This window comes from Elephantulus edwardii, unplaced genomic scaffold (assembly GCF_000299155.1).
Source record: "Elephantulus edwardii isolate Elephantulus edwardi_28Jun2011 unplaced genomic scaffold, EleEdw1.0 scaffold00076, whole genome shotgun sequence".
NCBI classification, from domain to species: domain Eukaryota; kingdom Metazoa; phylum Chordata; class Mammalia; order Macroscelidea; family Macroscelididae; genus Elephantulus; species Elephantulus edwardii.
The window spans coordinates 2,757,644-2,771,367 of NW_006399826.1; the positions used below are offsets into that span (position 1 = coordinate 2,757,644).

At 38.1% G+C, this 13,724-nt stretch overlaps 1 protein-coding gene across 9 annotated transcripts in view; it reads left to right on the plus strand.

Annotated features, from left to right (window-relative positions):
- Positions 1-13,724, plus strand: part of DTNA (dystrobrevin, alpha) — a 451,930-nt gene that overhangs the window by 353,189 nt on the left and 85,017 nt on the right. For 8 of the 9 annotated variants that reach the window (XM_006889175.1, XM_006889176.1, XM_006889171.1 and 5 more), the window contains 2 exons: positions 8,730-8,884; positions 13,247-13,352. In XM_006889175.1, coding sequence (XP_006889237.1) covers positions 8,730-8,884; positions 13,247-13,352 — 261 coding nt within the window. The remainder of the gene's footprint in view (positions 1-8,729; positions 8,885-13,246; positions 13,353-13,724) is intronic. The other variant, XM_006889177.1, reaches the window with a different exon arrangement.

The following is a 13,724-nucleotide window of genomic DNA, read 5'->3' on the forward strand; positions in this document are numbered from 1 at the left end:
TTCTCCTCATAGAGCCCAGCCTCTTGGACAATCTGTTCTGCATGCAGGTTTGAAAGGTATGGAGACAGGACACATCCCTGGCGTACACCCTTTCCAATTTTGAACCATGCAGTGTTTCCTTACTCTGTTCTGACAACTGCCTCTTAATATTTCTCTTAGGGGGAAAAAAAAGCTTCAGAGTAGTCTGGGAGTCATGTTCTTATTTCCTTCAGAGTAAAGCTAGAAGAGTATACAGTAAATCAGGGCAGAACAGGAAATTCTTAAGAGTTTCGCTTACTGGCCTTATATCACAATTGATCATTATACTAGGAACATTAGGTAAGCAGAACATGGCCATGTTATATTTATCTCATATGAACACAGTTTGAGTGTGTTACCAGGTGGCATCAGTCCCTGGAGTTGGACAGCATACTCTTATTATGGCTATTGTTATTGTTGTTATTATATATCTTGTTATTGTTGTTACATAGTTATTACTGTTGCTGTGTGCTATCAATGTCAGTCAGAACTGACTCAGAGCTGACACTCCAGTGGGTTTACAGAGGCAATAAATCACACAAAAGGAGCTGATCCTTCTCCCACAAAGCAGGTGGTGGTTGTGGTGCCTTTGGGATTGCAGTGCGGCTTCTTACCACAAGGCCACCAGAACTCCCTTGTTAAGCAACTGTTATTGTGTACCGTCAAGTCAGAATCAACCCATAGCTGATCCTCTAGCAGGTTTTCAGAAGCAGTTGAATCACATGAGAGAAGGTTGCCCGTCTTTCTTCTGTGGAGCAGAAGGTGGATTCAAACCACGTGCCTTTGGGATGGCAGTGCAGCTCCTTACCACTGGGCCACAAGAGCTCCCTTTGTTAAGAGGGTCAGTAAAAAAAGAAGAAGATGTTCCATGAGATGGATTAACGTGGTGGCTGCAGTTATGGACTCACCAACCACAGCGTTTGTGAAGATACCACAGGAGGGGGCAGTGTTTTGCTGTGTTGAGCACAAGAACACTGTGAGTCAGAACCAACTTTAAGGCGCTTAACAACAACACATAGAAGAGTCTCATATTCAAATACATTTGTGGACACTGCGGCAATCTCAGGCCTTCAGAATTCCTCAGAGCCTTGGAATTTGCTAGGTAAATGCTGCACCATCAAAGACCCAAGTGCTTTCATATTTCCACTCAGCTTTCCTCAATGTCTGGTTTCGTGCTCCTCCTGGGGAAAGGAGAAATGCAGTGGTTTGAGGAATCATGTTCTCATTCCAGAGACCACCAAGCCCTTTCTCCTTAGGTCTCTTTGCTCAAGGAGCCTTGCAGACCAATTAGCAGATCAATTAATTACTAGGAACAGGAGAGGAATCACCATGTGGATCATAGAATAATCAACTCTACCTCTTAGACTGGGCCACTGCCTTCCCTTAACAAAGAACAAATTTGAGGTCCACAAAGAAAGAAGGCAAGACAAAGGGGATGATTGTTAAACAGGCAACTAGCAATGTCTACATGGTTATAAAATCCAAACTATAGTGAAATTGTTTTGCTTAAAATTGAATCCTTACAAATTGTCAAAACCTTTGCCATTCTCTTACAAGTCCAGGAGTTGAGGCAAAGGAAATAGTGTATCTAGTGCAATATTTTTCTGCATGTCCCTTCCCTCCACCCACCAAAAGAGCAATTGATAGACAAAGCATGCATGTTATCTAGGTGACCAAGGGAAAATGTCTTCATCACAGTGAAAGAAAGAGCTAATGGATGAATTTTATTGGGAGGTAAATCAGATTTGTCAGTCTACAAAAACAAACTTGGCAATGTCACAATGTTGTAGTAAAACAACACAACAGCAATTTCTTGACCCCATCACACTTGATCACAGCCCTGTGTATCCCTGTTTCTCTTGCTGTGAGGTTATTCTTTGTGTAGTTAATTCCAGGAAAATGCTTTTAGTGGTTTCCAGGTAACTTTCTTGCACGCGATTTGACTAAAAACTTTTTTTTTTGCTAAAAACATTTTAACTAAAAGCAATCTGGTTAAAGGAATCTTTCCAAAATGCAAGGCAGGAATTAATATCCACTGTCACAAGTATTTCTCATTTCACCCGTAATTATTGACTGAAAAAGCCAAGATGGGAAAACATACTTACCTACAGCAGTGGCTGACCTTTGGCCAAAGGGAATGTGGGTATCTTTTGTAGTGGTCATTAGCTAGATTGCATTTAATAATAAAGCCTGAAAAGTCATGGTTTTCTACACTGCTTTTAAATAAGAAAAAGTCAAATGAAAGGACAGGGAATTTTTTCAGGTCTGAGAGTTTTGTTTTCACATCTCTAAAATTTTCTGACTCTCTTTGATCCAGTATAACAGCCGCTCATGTTTGGCAGATTTTCTATTTTGAGTTCTAGAGCTGAAGGAAAATCAGTTTGTCCCAACTAGCCTCTTACTGTTGGAGAGTACAGAGCAAGTGTAATTGGCAGAAAAATAATTTATAGCTTTTAAAAAGTACAAAAGCAGGAAACAACAGAAAATTTTGAAACTCATTTTTAGAAAAAAAAAAGGAGCTTTAAGATTGCATTAATAGAAGCAACAACCTCTGTTGCACCAGAATGTCCAATAATCAGGGCCTGGAATGACAATTGTCAGGGTATTTTTCAGGGACTCCTCCCCTGCAGGACCACCAGGAGCATGGCCTCGGACTCTCCCTGACATTGTATAAAACAAGTATCTAAACATAACTGACCTGTTGTTAAGTACCATCAAGTCAGAACTGACCCTGCAGCGGCAATAAATCAAATAGGAAGAGATTGCCCTTTCTTCTCCCACGATGGAGCTGGTAGATTCGAACCGTGTACCTTCAGGTTAGCAGTGTAGCTCCTTACCAGTACACCACCTGAGTTAATGTACCCCTTTTCTGTCGAATTTTCCTTGGCCCAATTTATTGATAGTATTTTTTTTCATTGTTGAGCATTTTTTCTTTGCCCCCACCCCACAATGAACCCCTTGTTTCAGGTTGTTGTCATTACCTAGCCACTCATTTTCCATTCTCTCCCTAACCCTCCCCATGTCTGTCCTGTTTTATAACAGCAGTGTGATGCAGTGTTTTTCCTTTTGTGACTGAGATATTTCACTCAACATAATGTCCTCCAAGCTCCCTAATGCTGTGCAATGTTTTACGAATTCATTTTTTTTAATGCTGCACACTATTCCATTGTGTGAATTTACCATAGTATTTATATCCCTCCACTCGTTTATTGATGGGTACTTTATCTCTTTGCTGGTGTGACTAAACAGAAGTATGCATACATCTGTTTGAATTGTTAGTCTGATTTCATTAGGGTATATTCCCAGTAATGGAATTTCTGAGTCAAATTGTACTTCTCCTTCCAACTTTTTTAGAAGGTACCAGATTACTTTCCATAGTGGCTGTACCATTTTATATTCTTACCAGCAGTGAATAAGAGTTCCATTCTACCTTGCCAGCATTTTGTTGTTTGCTCCCCTGTTGAACTTTGCTGGTTTTTTTTTCTGGGATAATAATAGGATATCTCATGCCTGTTTTGATTTGCATCTCTCTGATAGCTAGGGATTTTGAACATTTCTTCATGCTTTTAATTGATATCTGAATGTCTTCTTTGGTGAAGTGTCTATTCATATACTGTTCCTATTTTGTGACTGGGTTGTTTACCTTTTTCTTATTGAGGTCCTGGAGAATTCTATACACTTTAGATATAAGTTCCTTATCATATATGTTATTGCTAAATATTTTTTGCCAGTCTTTTTACCCTGTTGGAGAAGTTTTTTATATGCAAAGAGATGTGATTCTTAGACGGTCCTATTCACCCATTTTATTTTCCTGATTGTAGGTTTTTTCATTATACTTGGAAGACTGCTCATGCTGTGGATTTGGGCTTCTAGAGTTGTTCCTAGCTTTCCTCTGATGAGTTTTGCTTTTACTTCTAGGTCCCTGATCCACCTTGAGTTGGTTTTTGTGTATAGTGTAAGATGTAGATCTTGTTTAAGTTTTCTGCAGATGGTTTTCCAGTTTTGCCAACACCATCTGTTAAAGAGACTGACATTTCTCCACTTAACTGATTTGCCTCCTTGTCAAAGACAGTTGACCATAGGTAGATGAGTTGGGTTTTGGGTTCTCAATTCTATTACATTGGCCTGTGTGTCTATCACTGTATCAGTGTCATGCTGTCTTGACCACCACAGCTATATACTAGGATTTGAGATCAGGGAGTGTGATTCCACCTACCTTGTTTCTCTTTTTCAGTAGTATTTTGCTTCTTTGGAATCTCTTTCCATTCCAGATAAAATTGGAAAGTGCCTTTTCCATCTCATTGGAGAATGGACTTGGTATCTGCATTGGGATTGTATTGAAATTCTAGATAGCCTTTGGTAGAATTGTCATTTTAACAATATTGAGTCTTCCTATCCATGAGCATAGTATATTCTTGCATTTCTCCAGGTCTTTTTGTTTCTTGTAGTAATTTTTTATAATTTTCTTTATGTATGTCTTTGGTATCACTAGTTAGATTTATTCCCAAGTATTTAATTTTGTGATTGGCTATTATAATTGGTATTATTTTTCTTAGCTCCATTTCTATATTCTCTTTGTCACTGTAGAGAAATACAACTGATTTTTGTATATTGATCTTGTACCCTGTTACTTTACTGAATTGGTTGTCTATGCCTAATAGTTTTCTCCCTCAATCTTTAAGGATTTCTAAGTATATTATCACATCATCTGCATACAGAGATAGTTTTACATCCTCTGCCAATTTTTGTACCTCTTATTTCCTTGTCTTGCCTTATTGCTCTTGCTAAAACGGCAAATACAATTTTGAAAAAGAAATGAGAGGGTGGGCATCCTTGCCTAGTTCCTGTTCGCAAGGGAAATGCCTTTAATCTCTCTCCATTGAGAACAATGTTGGCTCTTGGTTTTGCATATATACTTTTCACTATGCTAAGGAAATTCCCCTCTATTCCAATTTTGTTGAGTGTTTTCATTAGGAAGGGGTGTTGGATTTTTGCCATAGGTCCTTGGCCCAGTTTTAAACTGTTGTTTTAATGAGTTAAAACACATCTTTGTACCTCTGCCCCTGGGCTCCTATGTAGCCTATATTGTTCAAGGGATTCTCAATCCAGTACTGGAAGGCCAGTGTGGTGTTGATGTTCTGAAGCTTAAGGTGAAGGATTAGATGCTTTAAAAGACTAGCAAACACTATCTAATTCTTGTCTTTCTATGATTTAACAGACCCTTCTGTCAATATAACTGTAACTAAAACACTTGATTAATTTCCCACAGGAAATAACATTTTTGTAAACCATAATGTTCCAAGTGGAAGCTTCATAATTTAACACCTTCATTACCTAAAAGTACCCTAAACACTGTCACAGTGAATGACTTGAGGATCCTTGAAGGCATCAAGCTTGCTTTCGTCTCTATGCCTGTGCTAGTCTTGATCTTATTTCCTAAAGTCAACTACCTTCATGTAGGCCTGAGTATCCTGAAAGTGGCCATTAAACTTGACCTAGAGACTGCTGCTGTGGTAAAGTGTTCACTGACCCACTCCTACCTCTGGGAACCTTCTGTCTGAGGCCCAGCTTTGTCATATTCACCCATTGCTGTATCACTATGCCATGTTGTTAAAATAAGTCAGATTCCCTAAAGAGAAAAACTCGGTCTTGATTTTTTTTATAAAGGCCTATCACTATGGCAATGCATTTCGTATGTGTTCCAAAGGCATCTATTATGGCCATTTATTTACTATGTGTTCCGAAGGCATATGGTTCAAATCCACCAGCTCCTCCACGGGGAAGGATGGACAGTCTCCTCTTGTGTAATTTACTGCCTCTGAAATCCTGCTGGAGGGTCAGCTAGGGGTCAGTTCTGACTCAACGGCACACAATAAGAAAAAGCTGTTCATATCCTGTGTCCATTATGCAATTGGGTTTTTTACCTTTATCTTGTTTTGATGCTCGAGTACTCTATATAAATCCTAGATGTAAGTCCCTTATCAGACACATCTTACCAAATATTCTTTTTCTCATTCTATGGCTTTCCTTTTTATCCTGTTGGAGAAGTTTTTGGATGTGCATAGGGATTTGATTCTTAGAAGGTCCCGTTTATCTATTTTTATCCTCTCCTGGTTGTCGATTTTTCAGGATGCTTGGAAGACTGTTCATGTTGTGAATTAGGGCTTCTAGAATGCTGAAATATCTCAGTCACAAAAAGACAAATTGTGCATAACACCACTGTTATAAAACAAGATTGACATGAGGATTGAGGGGAAGCTAAGAAAAAAGGGGATAAATAATGTACACAGCATTGAAACAGACAAGGGAGATAACTGTATAAAAGGAATATATGATTAGGTATTATTGGTATGACAAGAGTCCAGAATAAGAGCTGCATAGTAAAGTGGTCTGGGGAGGGGGTTGCTCTAAAACGATGAAAGAACTTGTTTTCCAAAGAAAAAAGTGAACTCAGGGGGTGGGGAAGACAGGGAGGAAAATGTGCAACAATGAATGAATGGAAATCCAAGTTCTTGATAAACTTTCATTAAAATCTCAATAAAAACAAAAATAAAAAAGCTAATTTTAACTGAATGGATTTCAATTCTTCTATCATTGTATGTAGCATAACTAATAATGGTTTAGAGTATGGCTGGACTCTTCCAGAGCCCTCACACTAGGGAGGCAGGCCTACATAGATGTAGTAAATGATGGAATAAAGCAAGACGTAATTAATAATAAAAATACACTTTTATACAATGCATTACGTGCCAAACACTCTTCTAATTACACATCTATCACTTTTATAGCTTTTTCAAAATCCTCTCATTTCTTTGTAAAGGCCTGAGTGGCCATTAAAAGCTAATTTCCTGTAATTCCTCTGGTTATTGCCTTCAGAACTTAATTAACACAATAAGTTAATATTAACTTCAAAGCTATAAAAGGTCAGTGCTGATATCCCTTCTACTTTTGCTCTCATCAGGAACACTGTCTAATTTCTTTCAGTGGATCATTTTAGTCTAGACTGTATACTAGAACGTGCCCTGGCCTAAGAAATCAGAGCCTAGAAAGTAATCAAGATGGCCAATTATAGTCCGCAAAAATTCCCAGAGGGGAAAAAGGATGGCACCTCTAATAAAGGGGTCATATTTGCTACCCTTTGGTTTACTGACCCTTATTGATTGGAATTTCTGAGTTTTTTTTAGATTTGAACTTATATATTTTGTTAGCAACTTTGAAGCTCACTAGTTAAAATGGAGCATAAAAGACAAAATCCTTCTAGTAAACAACGTTGTGCAGGCAGGTGCAATATTAATTAGGGTGATCATATAAAATTTATCTGACCACATGACTGATCAACAATTTGCAACATGGTAGAAAGCCGCGGTAAGTAGGTCTCTCCCTATGAGTATATAAAGGAAGCAAGTCGGTTCACATCCTTAAAACATCATCCAGTAGATACCTGTGTTGTGCTTAGCACTTGACCATGTCCTAAAGGCAAGAATGTCCTCAGATTCCATGTTGACCTTAAAAATATAAATCCCAAAATGAGGTGCCACATTGAACTCATAACAGCTGGTAGAGGCAGCTGTGCTGCCTGGTGACAGTCTAATTAACATGGTGATAAACTGTGTAATAGCAAAGTCTTCCATTCCAGTGATGATTTCCACAGAGGAATCATGAAGTACCTTGGGAAATTATGCCATTCATATTCATTAAGTGCACAAAGCAGTGCAGCCTGAAGGAGAATGCAGATTCAGTGAAGCCACCAGCTCGGCATGAACTATTCCAGGTCCTTGACTTGGCCTCACTGATCATTCACAAGGTCAGGTTTCTTCACTATGTGGATCAAAAAGACCCTTCTCTGTAAACCATGAGGTTTCTACACAGAACACTGTGATTCACAGAAAGTTTTCTGCTATTGTGTGAAGTGTTTTTCCTACATTCTTTTCCCCTTGTGTCTTTCCTTTTTCAAATACCTTAAGCCCAAACCCACAAGTTATAGTGATAATGTAGATTAATAAACAACTAGATAGCCAAATGCATAGGTACACCTGTACCCTAACTTTGTAGCAAAACGCTCAGTGTGACTTTCATGTAAGATCAGCATATTTCTCATGTGTGCAAAAACACTCTTCTTGATGGGTTGATAACTGGCCTCATAATATAAGGAAGACTTCTATAGCTTATCTAATTAGGTTCATTTATGCAAATTACTAGTGCTAGAATAATTTTTAAAAAACAGAGAAAATACCCTACAAGAGACATTTCAACTTAAAATTACATTCTACATTTTTCTTTTGTTAAATGTATATACATATGTGTTTGTGTAGATACATGTATTTCTATTTAGTATAACCAACCATACAAGAACAAAAGAGTAACATTTACCCATAGACAAAATCTAGAAGGCAGGAAGGGATAAGAAAGAAAAGGACTAGAAATGGGAGAAACATGGAGGAAGGAGAGAGATTGCTGTGATAATGTGAGGATTATAATCAATGTCATGAAATAGAATGTGCATAAATTTTGGAATGGGTAACCAATTTGCTCTTCAAATTTTTACTTGAATCTAAATAAATTGCTTTTTGTTTTGTTGTGGTTTTACTTGTTGTTTTATTTTGTTTGTTTGTTTCCTAAAACCCACCGTAGTCATGCTACTATAAATATATTAAACTCAAACAGTGGTGAGTAGTTGTTTAATGAAGAATCTTTCTATTTCTCTCCATCAGATATTTTCTCCATGATCTCTGACTCCAGTGGGGTGATGGTTTATGGACGCTACGACCAGTTCCTCCGGGAGGTTCTCAAACTCCCCACAGCAGTTTTTGAAGGGCCTTCCTTTGGTTACACAGAGCAGTCCGCGAGGTCCTGTTTCTCTCAGCAGGTAAGGAAACGTGTGCTTTATAGACACAGCCCTCAAACAGTGGCTGCTCTTTATGTCACATCAAGTCACATAATCTTCACCATGTACCAAACCTTCAGTACACTTCCCACTTCAGGTACCTGAGCCCTGAACCAGGCAAACCAAGTCTACCAGCCTATGATTGATATGGTGAGATGAGATGATACAATGGGATGATACTCGATAAGAACCGACTATATGCCAAGGCATGCTTAGATAATGCTTGAATTATTTTTCTAGTTTATTCTTTACATCAACCTTGTTGCCTTGGTGTCATTATTATCCCTGCACACAAAAAGGAGCGGAATTATTGCTCGTCCTCGTGAAACCCATATCTCGTCTAGTGCCAAGTCTTACGAATGTTTAGAAAAGGACACTGGAAAGGATTGGAGGCACAGGTCCTGAGGAGTCTGATTTCTTTCTCCAATTCCATTTTGTTGTTGCTCTTTTGCAAAAATTTTATACAAAGTGAGTTCATATCTACAAAGGTGTAGATGATCTGACCTGAAGAATTGTAAGTGCACGTTGTGTTGAGTCCTTTAATCCCAGGAACAAGAGAAATGTTAACTGTTACTGGATCCTTCACTTCAGAAGCATGGTATAGAATCTCAGTGAAGTAATTTATGAATGCCTCTTTCAGGGCTAGATAGAGTAACAAAGCAGGTTTTTAAAACTATATAGACCTTACAGAAATATGTACGTTGTGATGTTGCCATTGTTTCAAACATATTTGAATCTCCCACAGACTGTCCTGTTAGACAAGCTTTTATATATCTTTAATAGCGCCTTTGAGCTGTGGGGCTGGAGAAGAGTATTGAATATACCATGGACTGCTAAGAGAACAAACAGATATGTCCTAAAGAGGGTAAAACCAGGCTGCCCCTTGGAGGCAGGATTCTGAAGCTTTTTCTGACATACTTTGGACATTTTACAAGGCATTTTACAAGGAGGACCAGTTCTATGCAGAGGAACATAATGTTTGGGAGGATAGAAGGACAGCACAAGAGAGGAAGACCCTCGTTAAGACAGATTGGCTCAGTGAGTGGGGTAAATGGGGTAGGTGTGTCAGAGACAATAAGGTTGGTTCAAGATAGAGCAGGGTTCAGAGCTATTATACATAGAGTTGCTATGAATTACAAGCACCCTAACAGCACATAACAACAACAATGATGACAAGTTTATACATGTCAGAATCATAATATTTTCAGAAATTCTGGAAGTGGCTTTTTAGCCAACATGATGAATGCTCAAAAGGAAAAAAGTATTTGAGGTCCATAAATATATAATAGAAACAAAATTAATAAAGCTAGTTTATTTTTGTGCTTAATAGCCAACTGTAGTGTTCAAATGATAAAATTATAAAACAATTTGAATTATTTTATTGGTCACATTTCAAAAGCACTCCAGGTGATGTTTTTCAAGTCTTTTCACTATCTTAAGTATGATTTTTTTAAAAACCAACCAAACAAACCCAAAACTGATTGCTCTAGAGTCAATTCCAACTTATAGGACAGAGTAGTAACCCCACATGGTTTCCATGGTTGTAAATCTTTACAGAAGCATCTTTCTCTCCCAATGAAAGTGATGGGACTGAACCACTGATCTCTTAGTCACCAAGCACTTAATCAGTGAGCTACAAGTTGTTGTTAGGTGCTGTTGTGTAGACTACAGTGCATAGCAACACAGTTAAGAACAGATCTGAATCTTTCTGTTCTGCACCATTCTCATGATTCCAATATACTCGAGCCCATTGTTACAGTCACTGTCTCAACCCTTCTTGCCAAGGATCTCCCCTCTTTTGCTCATCCTCCACCTTTCTAACTGTGATATCTCTTTTCCAAGAACTGGCCCTTCCTAACAACATGCTCAAAATACATGAGAGGAAGTTTCTCTGTTCTTGCTTCCAAGGAGCATTCTGGTTGTCCTTTCTCCAAAATATATTTGTGTGTCCTTTTGGCAGTCCCTGGGATAGTCAGTACTCTTCTCCAAAACTATCTCTTAAATTGTGCTATCTTTTAACAATACTATCTTATCACTTATACTTTATATAATATATACTTTAATCAATCAGTGGGATTCTGGAAGATGGAATGATTTGTGTTGGTTGAGGGTCAGTTTTGAACTCTTTGGGGTTGTTTGTTGGGTTTTTTTGTTGTTTGGGGTGGTTCTTTTTTTCATTCACAATAGTGTGTGAGCTGATTGAATTTGCTGAATTCAGGTAACAGTGAGCTATGGACTGGAAGCCACTTGTTTAGAGTTAACAGGATGTGGTGGAGGGCCTAGGTATTTCAATATTTAAAAGTCAGTTCATTTTAATTGTGTTTGGGACTAACATTGTTCTAAGTGGCACAGCACTGGTCTGTCAGTTTGCTGTACTGAGGTAACTTGGGGTTGCTGTAAAGCTAAACACTGACACTGGTGTGTCAAGTGCCATAATGGTTACCCATGGTGGACAGTGTTTTGCAGAGCTCCTAGCAGGCTTAGAAGCAAGAGTGGCATCCGCTTCCTAAACAACATGCCTCTGGAAACTCTATGGACTTAGAGAAACAACAATTTCCATAGAACGGGGTTAAGGTCTTTTGTTCATAAGATCACCATGAGTCTATGACTTGACAGCATTTAACAACAATAACAGCAACATACTTTAATGATGACATTTATATCATTCCTATTCAAAGTTTAGCCTTCTTATGAAGAAATGGTGAAATTGTAAATAACTGCTGAAAATAAAATAGAAAAGTAGCAAAACAAATACTCTGCAAAGAACACTAAATATGCCATGGACTGGCTGAAGAATAAACCAATCTGTCTTGGATGAAGTACAACCAGACTGCTCCTTAGAACCAAGGACTTTGTCTCTGTCATAAAGCTACAACACAGAGTCTGCTTAAATAAAAGCAGATTAAGTTTACTGAGAAATAATAAACCATCTGGACCTGGAAAATGTCCACTGTCATAGGGTGAAACAAGCTACTCCACTGGACCACAAAACAGGATGCGTTCTTTTTCTGATGGAACAGGAACTAAAGGTTATAAAATTCATAACTTGCTAAGGTACCATGAGAGGACTTAAAGGTGGGGCATGTAGATGCAAGAATTTGGTAGTAGAGCTACTATAACACAAACAATAGCAAAACTCAAACGCGTTACATTTGTGTATAACTCATAATTATGCTCTTCAGGTAACTAGAGGAGATTGCATATCATATCTTTCCCCTACAGAGCCACTGGTAGATTTAAACCAGCAGAGAAGCTCAGCCTTTTCAGTTAGTATTACAACTCATATAAGTAGAATTAAATGATTGACTAAAGGTGCATGCTGTCAGAGACCTCTCCAAAGTACTGAAGAGCAACAAAGTCATTTTGGAGACTAAGTTGCACTTGATCCATACCATAGTTTTGCAATTACTTGCTGTGCATCAGAGAACTGAACAATGACTAAGGATGAAAGAAGAAGAATTGATACCTTTGGGTTGTGGTTCCTCCAGAGAAGAGTATTGAATATATCATGGACTACTAAGCGAATGAATAGGTTCTTCCTGGAGAGGGTGAAGCCAGGCTGCTCTTTGGAGGCAAGGCATTTGAAGCTATGTCTGATATACTTTGTGCATGTTGCAAAGAGGAACCAGTCTTTGGAGAGGGATGTCATGCTTGGAAGGGTAGTGGAACAGCACAAGAGAGGAAGACCCTGAATGAGATGGATTGATTCAATGTCAGTGACTGTGGAAATGAGGGTTAGGTGTGTCAGAGACAATGAAGTTGACTCAAGACAGTGCAGGGTTTAGGGATGTTGTACATAGGGTCATTATGAGTCAGAAGTGACTCAACGGCACATAACAACAACGACATATATGAAGAGAATTATTTAAAAATTAGAATATTCCATCTGAACAAAGATTATGTATTGCACTAATCTTGTATAGTATACCATTTGCATTAACCACTAAAGACTTAGGAAAGTTGAGAAAGTTTGAAAAGAAATCATCCTACAAAAATAGAAGACTAGCTGTTAATGGGGACTTATTCTTTGTTAAAATTCAATGAAGAATGTCTTGTTCATCTTATCTTTTTCATACAGTGTCTCATGCATGAATGGAATGCTCTTAGAATTATTTTTCTCGTTTTAATAATATTAACTTAGCCTCAATAGAGATATAATGAAGTTCTGAGTTGTTTTAATATAAAAAGTAAACCAATGTACCAATTTTTGAACCAACCTAAAAAGCACAGTTGGCAAGACATGTTAATGGAATTTCTGGTTTCTTCTGTCTCAAATACTTAACTCCAGGTAAATTAAGATTCTTTCCTTTTATTCTTGATTCTTTTTACTTGTTTTTGATGCAGAAAAAAGTCACGTTGAATGGATTTTTGGACACACTCATGTCTGATCCTCCTCCGCAGTGCCTGGTCTGGTTGCCCCTTCTACATCGACTGGCCAATGTAGAGAATGGTGAGTACCTCATATTGAGTAGAGACATAACACCAACAGCTTCTAAGTCAAGGTCATTGACTTGTAAAGTCTATTTAATATTTCTTTGTTTTGCTTAGTCTAAAGCTAACCATTCTTCTGGATCAGTATGGGTTTGAAGGAAACTGTTTTACTCTTAAAATTCATTGGATTTCATTTTCATTTCAACCTCTCACATACAAGTCAAGTGTGCCTTAAAGATTTGGGATGACATCAATAAAGAATGTGGCACTTGTGTACTATTTGTTTTCGATCTTGGGTGTCATTGCAGCTCGTTCCCAACTTAGGATGTAATCAACCTTCTATGAACCACACTTAGAACCAGCCATTGTTTCCTGCTTTGAGCATTAGTAA